General features: G+C 40.8%; 1 protein-coding gene across 1 annotated transcript in view; it reads right to left on the reverse strand.

Annotated features, from left to right (window-relative positions):
- Positions 1-21,981, reverse strand: part of galnt10 (UDP-N-acetyl-alpha-D-galactosamine:polypeptide N-acetylgalactosaminyltransferase 10 (GalNAc-T10)) — a 119,510-nt gene that overhangs the window by 83,297 nt on the left and 14,232 nt on the right. The window contains exons 2-3 of the mRNA XM_005725442.1: positions 4,638-4,740; positions 3,518-3,656 (exon numbers count right to left, since the gene is read on the reverse strand). Coding sequence (XP_005725499.1) covers positions 3,518-3,656; positions 4,638-4,740 — 242 coding nt within the window. The remainder of the gene's footprint in view (positions 1-3,517; positions 3,657-4,637; positions 4,741-21,981) is intronic.

The following is a 21,981-nucleotide window of genomic DNA, read 5'->3' on the forward strand; positions in this document are numbered from 1 at the left end:
AAGATGTTGAACTAGCAACCGAGATATAACCGCCTTTTGTACCAGGCTAGTAAGGCATTCATTTCTGCTGCAAAGCTGCGGCATTTTCCATGGATGTTTACGGGAATAGACCTGCTTTTGAAGAGAGCCTCAAGTGGCCATTTCAGGAATTGCAGAATTTGGCTTTATTAGAAGTTTGAGCAAAGCTTTGCCTTTGGGATCATCTTCCATCTCGGAGTAATCAAACAAAGATGACAGAATTGATTAAAATGACCTCCAATCAATGAAGTTAACACATTACACTTCTTGCTCATAAAATCTGCCTTCTGAATGCTTCTACAAATTAACCCCTCCTTTAACTAGAAACATGAGAACTGATGGGTGGCGTTTGCTATGCACATTCATGTTCCCACAGAACAAAATTGTTTTCACACCATTTTTATTCCACGAGCTTTCTGCAGACTCCAACAGTAAAGCCAGACATTTATTTAAACTCCAAAGGAGATAATCCCATTGGACTCTAATGGCCTCTTGGCCACAGATTAGCAAAATCATCAATATGTTATTCATTCCATCCAGTTCAATAACCATGGCAGGAAATGGGGGTCATAAAGGGTTTTTGAGTTTGTCTCGTTTATTAAGCTTCCCTGTTGCTTCACTGTGACCAATCAAAAAGAGCCAGACTTTCCACTTTCCCCATCCTCTGCACTCATTCTCCTCCCAAGAAAATCCTGGTTGAAAAACATTCGCAGCCCCACAGCAGCCAGACGGAAAGCTGCTCCCGTACAACGCGGCACACATGTTCTGTCACTTCCTAACACCTTGCACACAGGGGGACATCAATGACACTGTTAATTACTATCAAGAACATGGTTTACAAGTACATGGGCGACACATGGTGCATTATCCACTTCTGTGTGTAAAGCCAACTCTCTCCTGTTAATAGGCTGGTCAGGTTGATAATCGGAGCAATTGTTCGAAACAGTGCTCGTCGTAATGAGTTGGACCAAAGCCAGCCTGGATAATAAAGGTGCAAACATTACCAAGTAGGTTTTGGTTAGGGCAGAATTGTCCTGGTGTCTAATAATGGCTTTCTGCTTTACATTGAAATCGGTATTTGCTTCACTTTGGACATTTTGCATTTTTTCCTCTAGAAATCACTAAACTCTTTCAAGCCTCCATAGCAGATTTTGACCACACGCTAAACCCAAATGCACCTACTCTTTAAGTTCAATAAGTAGTGTTAATGTATTCAGAAATTAAATTAATTTAAGCTTCTTGAGTTTCTGTGACAATTTTCTCAGTTTTGACTACTTTTATCATGTCTGCACGTGTCAGGAGAGTTGGATGATGCCTGTATGGAACCTGTGGATTGCTGGGTTGATGAATACGTCCATTTCAGCACAGATACAGTTAAGCTCTGGTCATTGTAAAATGAAAATAACGTGAACATAATGCAGTTGTTGGTGAGTGTCAAACATCAAACTTGTGGATCTAAGTGAACATTTGTCACTTAATCAAAAGATTTCAATTTGTTAAAAATTGTTATGTTTAAAAATAAATTAGACTAAAGAGACTTTTTAAACAGTGCATTAAAAGAAGGTTATTTAACCATTTGGATTTTGAAGTTGCTAAATAGCATAATATTTATATATACACACTTATACACTACTATACAATGCAGTGTAAAGTGCTTTGGGGTCCTTAGGGACTGAGTAAAGCGCTATACAAATACAGGCCATTTACCATATACTGCAGAAAAAGTACCCATTCCAAACTCATTAAACTTTCACTCTGGTTAAACAGCTTTACAACATTTTTCCTCTTTTATTGCTGTGGAATTTCATCAGGTCTGAACTTTAGAGTCGATTTTTCTTTGTTCAAGTAACACAACCAGTCAGATGACGTTACGGACGGACATATCAAGGCTCTTTTTGGACATTCAAACTAAACCAAATGTAGTGTTTAAGCCTAAAGTTGTCTTCAGACACAGTTAATCATTGGTAGGAATTTGACCTCCTTATCTGACCCAAACAGCGAATGTACCAACTATATGCTAGCTCTAAGCCAGAGGTGTCACACTTATTTTAGTTCATGGGCCACATACAGCCCGAATCGATCCCTGAGGTAGTAAAACCAAACATCAAAAGGAAGGAAGAAAAGAACAGAATAAAATGCCCTCTCTAAAGAACTACAAGTGCATCCTACAAATATGAAGAACAGCCTGATGTCTCTGTAAAATAAATGTAATTGCATCATAATGTCTCCACATTAATTACATTTACTTTCCTTACAACTGCACACCAGTTTAGCGGTTATTTGTATCCCTCTAATGTCAATCAGCAGCATCCTTCACTCTCATCAGTAGTTGCTTGAATCACTCTGCCCAAGCTTAAAGTAGGTCCAAAGTTAAGTTGTTTTTTGTTTCTTTTGGTTCTATGGCCTGTGGTCACCACATTGCTGCCAGCTTCCTGTGAGGATGTGTGGACTTTCCATACATTTTCACTCCTGTATAGTCTTACTGTCTGAACATAGCCATGCTGGTAACAGCAATGCATTTCATTTTAAAATATATTTCACTGCAAGTTTCACTGTTTTTTCTTTCAAGCCAAAAGCCAGCCTGCTGGCTACTCCCAAGGCCTCATGTTTGACATCCGTACTCTCAGCTAAACAGCAATGAACACATTGATTGTGTTTGTGCGAGTATGCCTGTGTTCTATTCTGTAAAGCACCGGAATACACAGTTTTTTGCTTAAACCTAAACATTATGAACGCCTTTCCCGTCCTTTTCAAGGCAAAAAAAAAAAAAGAAACATTTCCACTGACCTTCACTATTAATTAGTGTAAATCAGCATCTTGTTGAGCAGAAAGCTTATCTGAATCACTGATTTCAAATATTAGCCTTGCACAACATGTATCTTACACAAAGAGCTGAGAGCCAGCAGGTTTTCAATCCAGCTAAAGGACTGCAGCAGGTGATTCATTTTTTTCCTCTCCGGTTGATGGAATGCCAATCTGTAAAATAACCTGCTGCAGTCTTTGGCTGGAATGAAAACCTGCAGACCCTTGGTCCTGTGTGGCCCATTTTTGCCTCTATGATGAAAATGCTCACACCAACAGAGATGTATTTTTTGTAGAAAATGGCAGTTTTGCCTGAGGCTACTGGCCACTTCGCTAGAAATTTTAAGAAGTGTTTTCTCTTTTTCTTTTCATCTGGTGCCCACCTCACACTCAATAGAAATGACTGATATGGCAGATTGAGATGTGATAAAAATCCCCAACATAAGCCTGTTGGAACAGCACTGAACAACACTCAGTTATTCACTGACTCATGAAGTCTACCTCTGTAAAAACTCTACTGCTAATCAAATGGCAGCTCGTGTAGTAAAATTTTGAGTGTTTTACTACACGGGCCAGTAGTGTGCAGTCTCATATACAGAGTGACGCTAGAGACTCTGCAGATTTATCTTTAAACATATGAATAAGACTTTAAAGTGACAAGTTTTTTGGTGTTCTACCAAAAACACACATAACTCACTTTGGATGGCGGATGTCAGGAACAGAGCGGTTCAGGGAGATGCGGTCGCTGACGTAAATGTTGAAGCCGTTTTCTCTGTAGGCTTGATCGACCCGGTCAGCATCAGTCAGGGGGAACGGCTTCCCCTGTTCACCGTTACCTACAAATGAACAACATTTCATCACAAAAACTTCAATCTATACAGACCAAAAGTGAGCAAGCAAATCTCACACGTCATTCTCTTCACAGAAATTCAACAAGAGGGGAGAAATTAAACAGTAAGTGAATTTGGGCTTTTAGTGACTGCATCACTACAGGAAGAGAGGCGTGCACAAGATAAAGAAAAGAACTTAACTAGAATTACAGAATTATAACTGGAATTAAAATTATATTCACTGTAATACTAATTTACTCAAATGAATGCTGTGTTTTATTTAAGAACACTTCAAATTAGCAATTGAGTCCATGACCTCATCAGGAAATGTTAAGAGCAAAGAAGTCTGGGTCTGTTTTCACACACACACACACACACTCTCTCTTTTGGACCCACAGGAGTCGCCCCCTTCTCATGCTTAGAAAGCTCCACCTTTTAGACCTAGAAGCTGAAGTCAAAACTAATCTAAAATATATTAGTTTGTCTCTGGATATATAAATCTGAGATTAATGTTTGAGAACAAAACGACAAAAGAAAAAGCCACACAGGATAATATTACATCACCATATTTTGGGGATTCATTAAAAGAAGTATGGTCCTGTGGAGAACAAAAAACAACTCTAATCATCTACAGACATGCATGTTTCATTAAGCAGAAATTACCCACGTTTCCCTCCAAAAGGAAAGAAGAGTGGAAAATAACTTTTAGCCTTTAACGGCTCATTTCAGGAGATAAACCCATTTGGACTAATTTACACTCAGTGTGTAAAAGCTGTTTTCCCTGAACAGAAAATTAAATCCAATCAGTGATGATTGTAGAAGATATAAACAGTATTTATGGCACCAGTAATGTATCCAAAGCACAGATTTACACCCTTGCTGGATACCAGGAGAGCAACGCTCTGGATGTGTGTGTGCAAATCCAAAAGCATCTTTCTTCATTAAGTTTCATTTTTTCAGGAGTTGTAAAAAGAGATTTTGACAAACCAGATCGAGATGCGTCTCTTTTGATTGCTTCATAGTCATGCCAGTCTTTTCGCCGCACACTGTTGCGTCCCAGCTGAGCGCCCTTCCCCGCACGATTCACTCCCTGATGGAAAAAACAGAATTGGACAGAGGGATGGTTATGAGCACCGTCATACACACAGACACATCTGCATTTGCTCTGCTCTGATGGCTGGATTAACCAGTGAACAGTATATTGGCTGCCATGTGGACATACAGCACACATTTCCACAGATGTTCATATTTTGTACTCCAGTGTGTCTTACAACTGTACGGCAAAAGGATATTTTAAGTAGGGAAGAGCTTCCAGAACTTCCTGATTTATAACAATCATTCACAACATGTTCAACCAATTTCAGCTTGAAGCTATTAAGCAAGCAATGTAAGAGAACTTCTAGCTTCAGTCACAACCAGCTGCTTCTTATGCACGCTTGCAAGTTGGTATCTTGGTTTAACTTTGCTCCTCAAGTTCCTCCTATTTTAGTAATTCTTTGGAAATAAGTGCCACATCGTAGACTGTGTATCAATGAAGTAAATGCTTAGGTGAAACGCATTAACTGACCCAGTAAGTAGTAGGACATGCCGAAAACACTTCACCAAGGAGGTATCCAGGTGGCACCTAGGCCAGACACGCAAACCACATCAAATGGTTGCTGGTAGCCCAAAAGAAGTGGTTCTTTTCTGGGCCAAGCTTGTAATGCTGTGTAAAGAACTAAATCACTCAGACAAAACCTCCACATCAGGATTGGTACAAGAAGGTGAATATGAAAAAAAAGTGGAAGCAAAAACAAAAACAGAAACAAAAGAAATACAGAGTGATACCATCTTTTCAAACTATTGCAGCACCTCCACCTGTAGAATCGCTGAGCTTCTGGACTGATATATATAAAAGAGACATGACTGTAGACTCATCTCTTCATTTCAGTAAAAGTCAGTTGAAACGTGCACGATCAGCAAAAATGGCGGCTTGCGACAGGGGATGTGATGTAAATTTGGCGTCAGCTTTCTCGTAAGGTGCCGTTTGCCCGGCACTAGGCGACAGGCATGGGGAGGCCCTTAGATGAATGTGGTAACAAGGATGAACAGAGAGTTGTGACTGACTAAGAGAAGAATAGCACGTCTCTAAAACATCTGCTAATCCAGTGATTGGGGATCAATTTGGATGTGCACCAAAAATAACGTTTGCCAGCGGTTAGTAATGTGGAAGTGCAGTGAAAATTGGAGATTGATTGAAGAGTAAAAACGGCAAAGTCACATAATCATTGATTGTCCAGTTGACTGAAGCTGAATCTCAAGTGCTAGACATTTCTGTTCCAAACCAGCGCACAACCTCCCACGCCAAACCTGCAAAGGCTCAGCCACCTCGCACACAGAAATGGTCAGGAGGATGGTAAAAGACACCTTTTTTGTTGTTAATGAGATAAAATGTGAAAAACCAACATAAGTCGTTTACACAACAGAGCAGCACACTCAGTCTTTTTTACCTCACCCCGTCAGTATCTGTGTCAGCTAAGAGATTTCTCCAGAGCATCAGCTCTCACTATCTAACAATGCTCTGCTGAGAGTTTATCCACAGAAAGTGTACTCTTCTATTTCATGCTTGACAACCCTGTGAGGAGAATATCAATGCCCTGACACACACACACACACACACACACACACACACACACACACACACACACACACACACACACACACACAAGCTCAGCATACAAAGGTGGAGGCTGTTTCTTCTTGCACTTAGTCATTCTACACGCTGAGTGACTTTCAGTGACTCTGCATTGTGAATTACAGGATCACAGCACAATGGAGAAATAATTAGCTCGATGGGAGGAGGCAATTAGTGAAACACTTTAAATACAAATGGCACCACTGACTGCATGAAATACTATGAATTATTAAACAGACTGCTGGCTTAGAGGAATACGACCCTGAATAACAAACTAATGGACAGTATATAACCACAAAGATTTCGTTTTAGGTTAATCTTTTTGATTAAGCCTTCAGACTCAGGCACAGACTCCCCCCCCCCACCCCTATTGCAAAGTGAGGACCCCCACCCCTATGACCCAGAGATCATTTTGACAATTTAAGGGTTATGTTAGGTTTAGATTTTTGTCAAGTTAATATATGCATTACTCAGTATGACCTTGTATGGGAAATTTTCTGCTCCATCTGGGGGCAAAACATTCCCACAAGCTTAACAACGCGTTTCTGGTGTAACAAATATGACGGTTGAAGATGACCAAATCTGACAAAAGAGGAATTTATAGTTACACATCCAGGGGCCATGCTCTAGCTTGGGGCCATGAGTACTACAAAACAAGCAAACCATAGAAACTGGCTGGTAAACTTTGGGGTGGAAAACCTTGAACAGCTTATTTATTGTCTGTTTGACCACTCAAATACCAGTTTTCCACCAACACCCTCCCCAAACTAAAAGAGATTCTATGCCAGTCTATGCTGCCATTGGCGTGGTATCACAAAACTGGCACTAACGTCAGAGGCAATATTTGTATGCAACACTGCGATACACTGGTCCTCATCGACTGTGACATACAGACTGAAGAAAGTGGATATCAAACCACCAGCTAACCCTGTAATGCTTATGTTTTATCAGTTAACCAAGTAAATAACCTGCCATGCTTCTCACACACCACACGAAGCTCAAAAACCAGCAATCCCCGAGTTGGGAGGCCTTATACTTAGGCAACTGGGGCTGCCTGAAATACAGGAACTACTACTATATCCTCCTTTGATACGTAGCATGGCTGCATAGTTTAATGGTTCACACATTTGGCTAACAAGCAGAAAATCTGCGGTTCAGTCCCAGGATGAGAGAGAGAGAAATCCCTTTGGGGTTGCAGAAGGAAAGGTTTGATTTGATTTGGTAAATCAGACATGCGGAGCTGCCCGCTGTAACAACCCCTTGAGAATAATGGGGCAGCCAGTAATAGCTTCTGTTGATAAATGTCAGCGCAAACATTCTCAGTGCCTGAATTAGACTTCCAATTTTAGTATGGTAAACTTGAATTGTACTTGAATACTCTGTAACTTTAATAGCTGTAATAACTGTACTGGACAGCTTTTGTACATTGATTAGAGCAGATTAAATTGTGTGAAGAAAACTGCATCAACTCACGATTCAATCTAAATTCTGACTTTTCCAATGAAGACTTGTGTGCTCCAAGACATCATCCCTTTATGAAGTACTCAACCTCTTAGGTCAACCGAAGAAAACCTTCAGCCCATTTGTAAGATGACTGACTAGACTGTGTGGATAAATGAAATAAGTTTTGTTTGTTTTTAAACTGATTCCACTCCATTTACTCGTCCTTCCTTTCATAGTCTCCCTTTTCCGACCCCATGATCTCACTACTTCATTCCCTTTCTGTTGCAGACACCTTCAGTGTGTCGCATATGGATCTGACAAGCAGCAAGAGTCCATCTGTGCAAATTCATACTATAAAGGAACAGTACTGTGCCGCCCCATTTCCTCCCGATTAAAATTTCAGCGCACATCGCCACAATATTCCTCTGGGGTTTTTCCTGCTGCTCAACAAGACCTTGAAAAACAAGACAAGGAGAGGGGGGAAGTTTTCAGCTAATGTGTGCACATGTTTAGTTTTGTGGACGCAGGACGTGGGCGGGTGGTTAAAGGAAAGAAAGTAATTGAAATAGACGGAAAAAGGATGGGCATGAAAACAACTGTCCACATGTGAGTAATGAAAGAGGAAAAGAAAAAGTAAGTCTGCAAAGTTTTTAAGACTTTGTGCTGTGGGTGGCAGGTTAAAACAACACAGTGACTAAAAGAGCTTCACACTAAAAGCAGCCTGCAAGTTTGTCACTGAAAAGCCAGAAATGTGAAGAACAATAGCAGTTAAAAGTGAACATCTCTACTAACTAATAAAGCTGATATCTAGATGCAAAAACCTTCACATCAGAGTCGCACTAAACTGTTAGGTTTGGTTAGAGTCAGGTAGAGGATATAAAAGAGAGTTCTCTCTACACAACAAGCAAACAGGATTAATTCAGCTCAAGGTGGCCATGGTTAACAGTGATGCCCACATGGTCTGGATGAGTAAAAGAAGGTAAGGAGGGCCACCAGAAAACCCCATAAACTGAGTGTATTCATTTAAAATCCACTTGAATTTTCTTAGTTAACTGGATTGTGGCACAGCTAGGCATGGAGTATTACAGTTACTTCGGGAAAATAAAACAACTCGACCTGAATACTTCACTGCGTGTCATACCAACCAACTGGTTACTGCTGCTCCTTGCAAGGTTATAATCAGTACATGCTGTGCTCATTATTCAGACTGGACTTAGAGGAAGAGAAACATTCTGAAACATACAAACTATCTGCAATTCTTACAAAAATTATTTCCCCCTTCTTCAAAAACACCAGTTATGTTTAAGGTTACAGTGACTGTTATAAATAAGGATTTAGCCCTCACAGGATTAAGCAGGATTTCATTACATTTCACACATTTTCCTAAAGCTCTACAAGTAACCCCAGAGCTGATTTACAGTAGCAGACAAATTTTAATGAAGCCAAACTCAAATTCAATGGCACATGAAAGAATGCAGCATTGTCCAATCACACAAGTTTGTGGTAAATTACTTTTTGTAATGAGGGTGCCAAATTTGTGTAGTTTAATTTACAACTTTGCAATGGCAGGGATCGTGACCCAGGGTGTTGCATCTATGTCATTTATTTAGGTTGAACCTGAAACACTGCTCAAGGCTCAGCTACGAAAGACACAGGTTAGAGCTCCACGAAGGGTCTAGAGCAGGGGTGTCAAACTCATTTTAACTCATCGGCCACATAATAAGGGGCGGCTCAGGAGGTAGAGCAGGTGCATCCATCGGAGTATGAGTGTGTGTGAATGTACTTAGAAAGCACTGAGCGCTATACAAGAATCAGTCCATACTGACCACTTCGATCTTAAGTGGGCCAGACCAGTGAAACTCCCCTGTCTCTCAGTGTAAAGAAGTTACATTTAACTGCATTTTCTACGCGATACAGAAAAAGCTGACAACTCTTTGAACTCAAATTGTAAGAAACTTCTGGTAGCTCGTTGCCCAGCCTGGTCAGGGTTTTTTTTTTTCCCCCATTTTTCGTTTTTTGTTTTTTTAACTGTAGTCGGTTTTTTTTGTTTTTTTAAACAACTGACATTTCTATTGTAGAAAGTGAAAAACAAACGTTTCAATCTTTAGTTGTTTATTGCTTCATTACTTTGAGTAGTATGAATGGCCAAGGGAGGTTTTTAATCCATAGGAAAAAGCTGTAAAACTTATTAAAATACAGTTAAAAGTCCAAAATTTCTGCTTGCTTGTTTACGGCGAGTTAGGTTATAAATGGCTTCAAGCACACAGTTGGGCCTGCGAACCTCATTTAGACACTCAGACACTGAGCTGTGACTCTGTGCTACATGCACACATTTCTGCATCTCTGCTCCCCAGAACATCTGCCCACCCCTTCCTTCTTTCTTTCTTGACCCCAGTCCATCTTTGCACGTGATTGGTTGCAACATGTGCCCATCAAAATAAAGTCTCGCATTTGCCTGTATGGATTCTTAGCAGGGCTGAAGATTTGGCTCACACATACCGGCTGACGTGAAATTATTTCGTTTGCCGGGGCCACAAGTTTGACACCCGTAGTCTAGGGCGTAGTGCCTGGGTTTTCGATTCCAGGTATAGCACTATAGGTCCTACCTGACGAGTTCATTTGGATGCACTGGCCCACTGTGGACAAGCGAGAGCAAACTTTTAATTCGTCAATCAATTAACCTATTTTCATCAGCTCTGGTGATGAGATTGGGTAGTAAAGAACGGTGTGTTGGATACAAGCATCCAGAACAAGTTTCTTTTGCCTTAGCGATAGATGTCCAGCCTCACCCTAAAATACAGCCCCTGCTCCTTTGCTTCAAAGAGAAGTAGCTGGCAGACGACCGCAGGATAGACACAGAACTCCAAACTTCCGGGTCTACCCAGACAAACTACTGATACACTACTGTTCAGCAATTTAGGATGTGAAAAAGCTTAAAATTCAAGAACCCGATTTTGGTTTGAACACCTGCTAAATCTTTTGTATTTCATGTTTCGTAAGTACCTGAAGCAAGACTCTCCCAACAAAGCCAGCTGTGCTGCTTTAATGCATGGCTGATTTTGGTTTGAATAGCTGCTAAATCTGCTGAAGAAAATGTAAAACCGCTGATCAAAAGGCAGGCGTGCAGCCAGAAGCAGCAAAGAGTTTGTCACGGAACACAAACCCTTTAACGACTTCATTCTTTTGTGAGGTTTTTTTGGTTTTTTTTTTACTGAAGAAAATGTTTATAAATTAGTTTGTCTAGACCCTCTCAAGCATCAGTACATTTCATACAGTTTGTATAAAGTACTTTCATATCCTACCTTGTATATTTGTTAAACAATGTGAAACGACCACCTTAAAATATTGTAATATAAATGACTACTTTTATTATGACCTTAGTACCTTTAAACCATCTTTTTGACAATAGTGAAAGTTAAATTTAGTTTCATCTCAGCCGGACAATGAATATTCATGAGCAACACACAAAGGGAACGGAAACTAAGGCGATACCAGACATGATCATCTGCGTCTCTGCGGTACTCCACAGCAGAGTATTGCCTCCCTCCTTTCTGCTAATCACCATCATCACAAAGCATCCACGCTGCCACAAACTCATTCCACTCTGGGCACTTTTCGGCTCCATCAATATTTAAGACTCAGCCCAAACACCCTGATAAGTCACTGAAAGAGTGACACCATGATCCTCACAGGGCACATTGTCTCCATGCAGCACTCTCATATTAACTGACAGGCCCCCAAAACGTCTTAAATGCAACGCAAACAGGAACAAATGCTGTAAAGGAAAGCAGAGGGAAGAGAAGAAGAAAAGCTGCGAGAGAGCTGAAAGCACAGGGATGTAACTCCTGTCACCTGGCACCATGAGCCCTCATTAAATTTAATGTAGCCTTTTAGTGGTCTATTTAACTGATGACAAAAGGCCACATGTCAGTCAGTGTTTGCACACAGACTCATAAAAGACAGACCGAGAGTATCAGGCAGCAAATGTGTGAGTATTTGCATAAGACATGGAGACAAAGCCGCGTTCCTTAATCTACCTAAAAATGTGATATCAGTCTGTCCAAATTGACGAATTTGTCTCCTTGGAGCGACACGCATTATTAAAAAGGTGTCTCCCTCTGAATACTGAGCTCTAGACTGCTCCCCGTATTCCTCCTCCCAAACATCAGACGGTTTACAGAGCTCTCGGCGCAGCCTCGGCCATCGTAGAACCGATCTGTTTTTGTTAAAGACAACTGAGCGTGAAGCTGAAGCTGCAGATTACAGGTGCATCTACACTCCTACCCTCACCTGTGCCCATGGACTGTTGTTAGTGACAGGAAGAAGTCAATTGTAGATACATGTGGTAGAATTCTGATTCCTTTGAAGCATGCTGAGGAACTCACTCGCTTAGAGGTGGGAACAGAGCTGCCGTTCCTCTGTTCTGGAAAGGGGTTGATGTGTTTCAGGCACAGGGTTAGGATGCCTCGTGGGAGAGGTGTTTTGCACATTTTTCACATACTACAATAGCATCAGTTTACTCAAAGAGAAAAATGTATACCTAAAGAGCATAGGCTGCAACATGAAGGCAAACTGTTATGTGGCAGGGCAACTATGACGACTTGTAGCCACTCAAAGAGGAGCATTTTCCACAGCAATGATGTGATTTAATGTGCCAGTGGCTACTGATGACCTACATGCAAACATCTTGCGTAAAAAGAAGTCCACATGTTTTAATGATATGAGGGAAATTAATAAGGATAGCATATATTCAGCCTGGGCATCACCTGAATTGGGGGCATTTTAAAGGGTAGTGAAACTAGTCACTGGTCCATCGGTTTTCCTCCTGGTGACCTCGATGGAGGGATTTTCAGATTATGGCGAGGCTCTCTGAAACGCTGGCTGCCTAACCTCATTTCCATGCTGATGTGGTCTTCTGCTAATCTGCCCAACAGCAGATTATGTCTGCTATTTGGTCAGATAGTGGGACTGATGCTGGTGCTGTGGGTTTAGACTCTCAGCAGCTGTTGAGGGACATCAGAGCCACACAGTTCCAACATGCCAGAGACGCTCACAAAAGCAGCAGTAGGTCTGCTTCTGCCTGAGCAAAAGAATCAAAGGTAGTGTATGTGTGGTCACTCGGAGACAGATGTCTGGCTTACATTCATTTCTGTTTTTCCGCTCTGTGTCTTATTATTTCTTTCCCATCCGTGGGTACAGAGACTGCTTGAGGTTTGGGATTTCACAGATGAACCACAGATGTTGTTTTTTTAATTCATGAAAGCCGGAACAGTTTTTTTTTTTTTTTTTTTTTTTAATCCAACTAGAAAGTTGAACAAAACACTGCCCCTCATGTAAGTTGAATTCAGTCTTTCTACTAAGGTTGCTGTGACACCCACGGCAGAATCGGTTGCACATGTGAGCTGGCGACTGACATGTTTTCAGACTGGTATTTTATTTGTACGGATACAATGCTGAGGTAATAGTGCCACCTTAAAAGGACTGAAAAGGACGGAAGAAAATAAAAGCACTGGTCCCGTATTTCCCTCTTCCTCTCGTTTTGTAATTCATTTTCTTGCCTACTGACTGTAAAAAAAAAATAAAATAAAAATAAAATAAATTTTTTTAAAAGAAAGACAATTTGAGGAAAGTCAGATGTTTGAATTCCTGTTTGTTGTGTCCACCTGATGGATTTTCCTAACCCACAAAGATTGCAATCAAACTGCAGGCAAAATTAGCTCAAAATCTGATTACTTTGCTTTTTGCTGCACAAAGATCATAGCTATTCAATTCTGGATTTTGACCGCAGCTGAAAGTAGTCCTTAATCAAATGTCCTCCAAAAATTTCTAATTTATTTTACTCTCAGTGATTCTATTCATATCCAGCACAGCCACTCCTGGATCCAACCCAGCATCCACGTACACCTTTGTTCAGAAGTTGCAGCCGCCGTTCCACAAAAAAGCCTCATCCGCAGTGACCGCTGAGTGCTACTGCACATGAAATTGTAACAATTAACTTTAGTAAATCCATGTTTATTTTCATATATCCATCCATTCTCTTTTGAGTATCCTTTTCAGGGTCGCGGGTGGGCTGGAGTCTATCCCAGCTACCATAGGGTGAAAGACAGAACACCCTGGATAGGTTGACTGTCTGTCGAAGGGCTTACACACAGAGACAGACAACCATTCGTACCTATGGGCAATTTAGAATGACCAATTAACAGAACCCTACTACTGCATGTCTTTGGACTACAGGAGAAAGCAGGAGTACCCGGAGAGAACCCACGCTAACACGGGGAGAACATGACCCACTATGAGCACCTGGTGACAGCGGGAAGGAAAAACTCCCTTAACCAGGCTTAGGGAGAGACAGCCATTTGCCACGACCCGTTGGAGGTGAGGGGCAGGTGAGGAGAAGGAGACAGAACAAAAGACACACTGTGAAACTAGTAATCGAGGAGGAACAGCTTTAATCAGGAGGAGGACCAAGAAACTGATCATTTACCAAAGATTCAAATGGTAAATGAAAGGTGACCACTTTTTGGATTTTGGGAGAATCGCAGGCCAATGAAATAGCCTGCTTCAGTTCCAATAGAAGGACTCCAACACAGGCTGAACAGAGCTGGAGGAGGAGATGGGCAAACCTCATGCGCGCTAGCTAGTCGTACACGCGCTGGAAAATTCACTACTCTGGTCACACGTCGACGTAATATGGACATCACACAGACTAGGAATCAAGTCAGGATCAAGATCACCTAATATTCGTGAATACTTTCTGTTAGTGAATTTTGCAATTTAATCGTGTATTTGCTTCAGAAAGATTTCCTGCATTTGAGGAACTGAATTTTCATGACAAAAAAGAAAGAAAGAAATCTGGTGTCTGGGATAATGTTTGAAGTAGAAGGAAAGCTGGTATTACCAGCGGTGCGGTATGTGATGAGAACAGAACTGCCCATTCATTCTCAGAGGAGGATGAATCAGACCACCTTGGGTCAATAGTTCTCTTTTCTCTTTCCTCTCCACCTGCTGAGAGCAGTCAGTAGCTCAGCATGAGAAGAGGAAACCTTTCTGTGCTTTTTTTTTTTTTTTCATAAATTCCTTTTCCTGTTCTGTCAGATCACAGGCAGATCCACCTCAACCCCAAGAGACACAATTACCTGCCTTTCCTGTTTCACCTCACCCCCTGCTCCTCCTCTACCTCCACTTCTTCCCTCCTCTTCACGGGCACGTCAGCTTGCGCCAGCTGTCCTGCTTCATCACATAGAAGCATTAGACTGTACTTTCTAAAGGCAGAGCACTGTACCACTGTAAATACCACCAGCAAAAATTGCCTGAGATTCAACAAAACTGTAGACGTGGGCATCTCCTTCGGTGTCAAACCAATATGCAAGAGAACAGGTAATAGATAAATAAACCTTAAGGATAAATTATTACTTCTAAAAAAAATGCAATTTAAGAGATGAGCAACTTGCGAGAGTAAAGAGTACAGACATAATACAAGTAGAAGAATATTTTAATGCCATTAAAAATAAAGTGTTTGTAGCTTTTTTTTTCCCCATCAACCCAAAAACTGAGTTTAAGAAAAGCCGACTGGGAGTTCTGACTCTTCTCAAATGTCCCCTGGGCTCCAGCTCCACTGCTAAAGACCAGGCTCTCAGGGCGGCGACTGAGGCGCTGAGACCTCCCTGAAAGAAGAGCCCAGCTGCTCTGCCACACAGTCTCAGCTACCAACAAGAGTCATTATCCACAGCTTTGCTGCAACCACAGATACTGAGCAGAGGACTGGACAAAGGCCATGACAGATGGCTGCTTCTCTGCCTTCTCCTGGCACAAAACTCTTTAATTCTTGGAAGCGTGACACACAGACACAAAAAAGGCAATTTCGAGATTTTAAAATGTTGTGTGAACAGTTTCACCGCTTGCATGATGTTTATTTTGCAATTAAAAAAAACAAACTGTCAGTGTTTTATCTAGTTCATTAATGTGAAGACAGTTTGAAGGTACTAAAAAAAAAATTTGTACCAGATGAAATATACATCTATTAATGAAGAGACTGAGGAATGCAGTTGAACAAGAGAAATTACACCAAAGACTCTGTGAGAGAGGTACTGGAATCTATGGAAGGATTCTGCAACAGCAAGGAATGCAACAATCTGGTTGAGGGGACCAGAATTTTAAAACCATGCTTGATTACAAATGCAAAGTCTCTGATTCATAATTGCATGTCTTATGATTTTTCATGTTGGCATTGACTAACCAATGAAAGAAAACAGCACTTGTATATTTTCCTCTAAATGGCTAGACTAATAGTTTACCTATATACCCATCCCTGTTCCCAGTACCAATAGTCACCAGCTTCACTCTCTGAATGGTTTGTTTTTATGAACCAAGAGTTCTGACAGATCTTGGGAAAATGGCATTTTCTGAGTATGCACGTCGGACATGGAATACTTTACAGAAAGGCCTAAATTTGAACATGAATGAAGTTATACGGATGCAGACTTATGAATGTTTGTTTCATGAAGCCACTTAACGTTTTATGTTATGGATATTATATATAGTGCATTTTGTTACAGATTTTATATTTTTTTGTTGTATTTGTACCATTTTTGAGATATGTCGGGTTGTATTTCAGCTACCTAGCCCAGATCACACTTTGATTGTGAGATTGTGATCTCAACGGGACTTCCTGGTAAACTAACAGTAATAAATCCCTAAATTGGACCAAGGTCAGGAAATTGGCAATTTAACACATGCAGTCTGTTTTTTAGGATAACCATTGAAGTTAGTTAATTTAGATAATGCTTAAAAAACAAAACTGCCCAAAAATTTGCCAAGAGGTATTACTGAGATGATTGCCAAGTGACAGGACTTGTTTCTAGAAAGGTTTTAGATTACACCGTGCCATTTAAAAGAACGTAATTATCAGAGGACAGATAATATAATGGATGTTTAAGGCACTCCAATAGTAATGCCATGGCTGTGATCACAGCCTTTGTTGGCTCTTGTCCAAACCTATCAGAGAAAACACATTCAGATAAGCTCCTTAATATCCCATCTGAGCAAGTGAATGAATGGAAATACTTTACACTACTATAATACTGCCAGCTCAAAGAGCATTTTGTTGATCCAACTGAGCTAGATGTCGTCATCCCACGGTCCTCGTTGTTTTGTTTTTTTTTTAAATGCAAAAGCACAAACTGCTTTCAGTCCTACATCCAATCAAGGTACAGCGATAGAAACCACGTGCACTGATGTGGTATCCTTAAGCAAGGCAATAAATTTCTGTCCTGTCACGCTACATATCATTCCTTTTGCAGAAAACCAAAAGGAGGCATTTTTCCAGCAAGTTGTCTACATGAGTGTTTTGGCCCCATGCTACCAGGTGAGCATCATATGAAGGTCTATTTCTCTTCATCGTGTCTATTACTTTATGACCACAGTGTACCCATGTTAGAATGGCTGCCTCAAGAAGGATACTAGGTCACAAAGCTCAAATAATCTCAAACTAATGGGATGTGATGGAATTGCAGATGACAAATCTTCAGCAACCCAGAAGGAGGATCTGAAAACATTTAGGTAGTTCTGAAAGCAAAATGCGGTAAAATTTCAAACGAGCCATGACTATCGTGACTATTTGAATAATCAACAGTCATGACAATTCCAGACTAAATGATAAAATATAGACAAATTGTTGAACAAAACAACTTTCTTACAGCATTAAATCAAAGATAATATGATTTACTACATCCATTTGCAGGCTTTTATACTAAAATTAAAAGCACCATTATATGGATATCATTTTTCCAGCTACCCCTATCTTCGTGCTGCTTCATGTTTTTTCCTGACGAGTAGCCAGGACAATGTTCAGCGCCCCCCCGCCTCATCCCCTGGCTTCCACTCTGTAAGCAGAACTCAGTCTCATCGCTTCACGTTGCTGCCGGGTTTGGCTGTGTTCAGCGTGGGAGGCCGGCTGCCACTGAGGGGACAGAGGACAGATGTGGCTTACATAATGATCAGCAAATCAGTTCTCAGCGCCCCTAATCCTGCAAGCATCCCTCCATACATCTCCCTACGGCTGCTTCGCCAAGCCATGCCAAGCTTACTGTGCTGTGCAGAGCCAGAGAGCCCCAGGCAAGTTGCTCCTTCCCACTACTGGTTAGAAAGAGCCAATCAATGGACTCAGCAGGGAGAGCTTTTACAGCTCCACTGGAAGGCAATTATCAACATTTTTCAGTAAAGGGACAATCAGGCCACCGGATGATAGCTCGAGGTTCAGCAGACAACAGTCCAATATGAGAACATAATGTGAAACAAAGTAGGGAGAGGCAACGCTTTGTGAATATTTAGAAAGACCCTATTCAGTGGCTGGCTCATAATAGAATAACAAGTTGAACATCTACAAATTTGTTTCAGCCTGCTGCACACATCAGGGCTGGGTACAGAGACAAATGACAAGCACCAGTTCCCCTAAGCAATGAAGGGACCCAACAATGGAAGAAGAAATGGGGAAGGAGATATAAGATTCAAATAAAAAAAATGAAAAGTTCACATTTATACTTTTACACAGTAGTTTCCACTCTACTGGTTTGTGAATACGGGTGTTCAACAATAATAATTTAAGCTGATTCCTTAATAAGGGATTAACCTCCCTTCAATTATCAGTAGCTTTTCTAAAAACAACATTGAACCAAAAAAAATAAAATAAAATAAAAAAAATAAAAAAAAACCACCCTCAGGATGTTTATTATTCTAGGGTTTGAGTAGAATAGTCATTAATATATTTTTCCCCTCTTCAAATCAAAGGATTGATCAGTTACAGAAAGTTCGGTGATTCATAGATGCAGCTAGTTACCATTTTTCTTACAGGACAATTTTAGACTCAAAAAGAAAAATATTGACCTCAGCAGAGACTTCTGGAAAGTCATCCCACTTTATGCTTTAATATTTCGAGCTACACAAATGAAATACCATTTGACAAATAATGCAGGGCATTTAACGCACTCAACGATTTAGCCTGTTAGAACCGTGGTTCGCTCTTTGTTCCCCCCAGTTATGCAGAGCAATTAGCATTTTCTAAAGGTTACACAGACTTTGTTGCCATCATTCCTTATCATTTGGTTTGCTCAAGAAGGGCAGTAGAAGGTTTCGCTAAAGAAAAAGTTTGCCTCCTTCTATGAAAGCAGCAATTTTCCTAAATGGCATGGTGTAATCTTAATTAAAATACAAAATAAAAATCATTATTACTTTGAGAGATTAAGATTGCATTTTCATTTCACATCAACAGTATTTTTCTTATTCATTAATGTGCAGAAAGAAAAAAACCTGTAAACATTAAGCAAAGACATTAACCACTGAGGCTGGGTGTCGTCGAGATTATTTATCCGACTTTTATAGAAGCTGAACTGCTGCCAGTAGAATTGGAAACATGCTGACACTAAAGGCGTGTGGGATCTTCTCAGGGGCAGGATGGTAAAATTAAATGACAGCTAAGATGATGAGTTATTTTTCACGCAGCATGACATATTTGTCATGAGCTTAATTCATACGTGCCAGTCAACCGTTCATAGCTGAAAGAAACTCAAATCCCATTTCCACATGCAGCAACACAGGTGATTCACCAATCAGCTCTGTGCTCATCATTTCCTAGAAGGCAGACATCTATGGGCTCAAATTGTGGTCATAAATATTTTGTACTTGTAAATCAGTTTTGTATGTGTAAAAAGAATTTGTGTGTGGACTTAGCCGAAAAATACGGGTGAAACTCTGCAAGTTACAAGTACGAATTTTGACCCTATTTTTCTTCCTTTCATCTGATTGGCCAATGTCATATCAATCACAAATTTAACTATCAAATAAGAGAACAGATGGTTTGGCTGTCGGAGGGGCGCTTTTTTGAACTGCAGGTCCTTGAAGGGTAATACAGTTTGAAGCTGGATATACAAATATCCGATAGCAGTTAGATCCCCTGACTTTCAGCAGCTGTTGAAAGGATAAAGTTTTAGTATATCAGTGGTTAGAAATACCATTATTACTTTAGGATTAGTTTAACACAAAGTCAGGGCTGACCTGGGACCATGGCCGTTAGTCACAGTGCGCAGCATAAAGGTCCTTTCACATTGGACGCAGGATGTGCTGCTAACTTCCAACTAAAAGCCAAGGATCCAGAATTTGTTGCGCTGGCTGCTGAACTCTGTGGGTTTTTGCAGCAGCTCTACCTGTACTAGATGCACCTGCTCCTTGTCGTTTCCATCTCGGACTTTGTGTCCTCTACAAGAGTTTGTGTTTTTTTTGCTAGTTCCTCAAATGTTCAATAAAAACATGTATGCCAATTCATAACGAAGAAAGCTTTGTAACTATCCCCACTAGTGACGACTGTCATGCTGGTTCAGCTTGGCAAACCTGAGGAGAGAGAGGAAAGAAAACGTTGTGCCAACTAGCAACAGCAACTCGTGCTGATCTTCTTGACCTTCCAGTTACTGAGTGGCTCACTGGTTTATTTAGTGATTTGCATTCATGGTTTCTTGTTCTAGTATACGTGTTAACAAATGTTAAACTATGTCCATAATACCACAAATCGTACAAGTAACGGGTATCTGGAGCAATTTTGCAGAAAGAAAACGGCAAAAAGTTGCTCAATGCAAAGCAGCTGATAGGCGACAGGGTGCTGACATTAAACTGGACTTGTTGTACATTGCATCAGCTACCATATTGCCTCAGCTTAGAAATAAATCTTAACATTTATTGCTTATTTTATCTTTTCCTCACCCACACAGCTTGCATAACTAATCAATTTATTCACTTTACCTAGACAAGGAAAATAGGACATGTTCTCCATACTATAATTCAAGCCCAGTAGGCTGCTGCTGTTGGTGGCGGTGTTTCTTTTTTATATATATTTATACACACAATTCAAATCTCATGAATTCTGGCAGTGACATCATCTGCTGTTTTGGTGAGTGGCTCAGTAAGAAAGGCCATGGTCCAGCAGAGCAAAAAATGCAGCAATTTCTTCCAGAGACAGCATGTCAATCTTCAAACAGCTGTTCAGAAGTGCTGGTGTGGTGGCAGCCTTTTTTGCAGTGTGAGGAGAAAAAAAAAAAAAAAAAAAGTACTTTAAGACTAGGAAACGAGGCCGACTACCTCAGTTCAAACCAGCCCTCTGAAGCCGTCTGAACTAGAGGAAACATCTATTGCACCACAGTCTGTCAGAAATGAAATGAAGGCATCACACTTCACAGGGAACCGGGATGGCAATAGCCTAATGGTGAGAGAAGAAAGGTTTCATTCTGGAAACTTGATGGCATGAATCACGACTGTGGGAATGCAAGCGAGGCAAGCTCGACAAAGCTATGCAAGAAGCAGCTGCTGATGTGCCACCGAGGAGAGAGCCGAAGCCTTCGTTGCTATGTTTACATTCATTCATACATGGATTATTCTGGATAATCAGGCTATGCAGGAACGCTGGAAGCTTTTACAACACAACACCTGCTCCCACCGGGCTCTATATGCGAGCAGGTTTTTCAGATTTTTTTTTCTTTTTTTCCTTGAATTTAATCAGGTGTTACTGAAAGCAGGATGGAGAAATGTATGCTTTTAATACTGCTGTGTTAATAGTTTCATTGCGACAACTCTAGTGCTGAAAAATGATCCTTTAATAAATCCAGTATGCTGATAATGACAAGCATTAAGCGAAGAGTCTTGCGAATGAAAAAGTGAGTCAATGGTTTTAATAATTAAATAAATAAAATTTAATTTAAAAAATAAATTAAAAAATCCTTATCTCACTAATATGGACTCCAAACTTAGGTTGGGCAGTTATGGCATTATAGTAATGAACATAGGCAAGGGGCGTTGGCGCCATTTACATTTGTAGTCCCTGTTCTATTGTCTCATTGGCGAGCTGAGGGGGGAATGCTACACTTTTTTGGATGATTGCCGGTTAGCCCCAGAAGCTAAGCAGGCTAACCAGTGGCCAGACTGTCCATGCAGAATTTGACTACAAAGTCTAGAGGATTTGCCACAATGAATAAGCAGGGTTTTTTGTGTGTGTGTGTGTGTGTGTGTGTGTGTGTGTGTGTGTGTGTGTGTGTGTGTGTGGTCGGTGGTGGGGGGGGGATGCTCACATGCTCAAACGCAAGTGGTCATTCTTCCAGGAAGTGAACTAAAGCAGGAGCACTAGAAGCAGTGCACTGCCAGCCAAGGAGACGTGCTGAAGAGGAATAGGGTGTCATA

This window comes from Pundamilia nyererei, unplaced genomic scaffold (genome assembly GCF_000239375.1).
Source record: "Pundamilia nyererei isolate P.nyererei 1_Seehausen unplaced genomic scaffold, PunNye1.0 scaffold00015, whole genome shotgun sequence".
NCBI lineage: Eukaryota > Metazoa > Chordata > Actinopteri > Cichliformes > Cichlidae > Pundamilia > Pundamilia nyererei.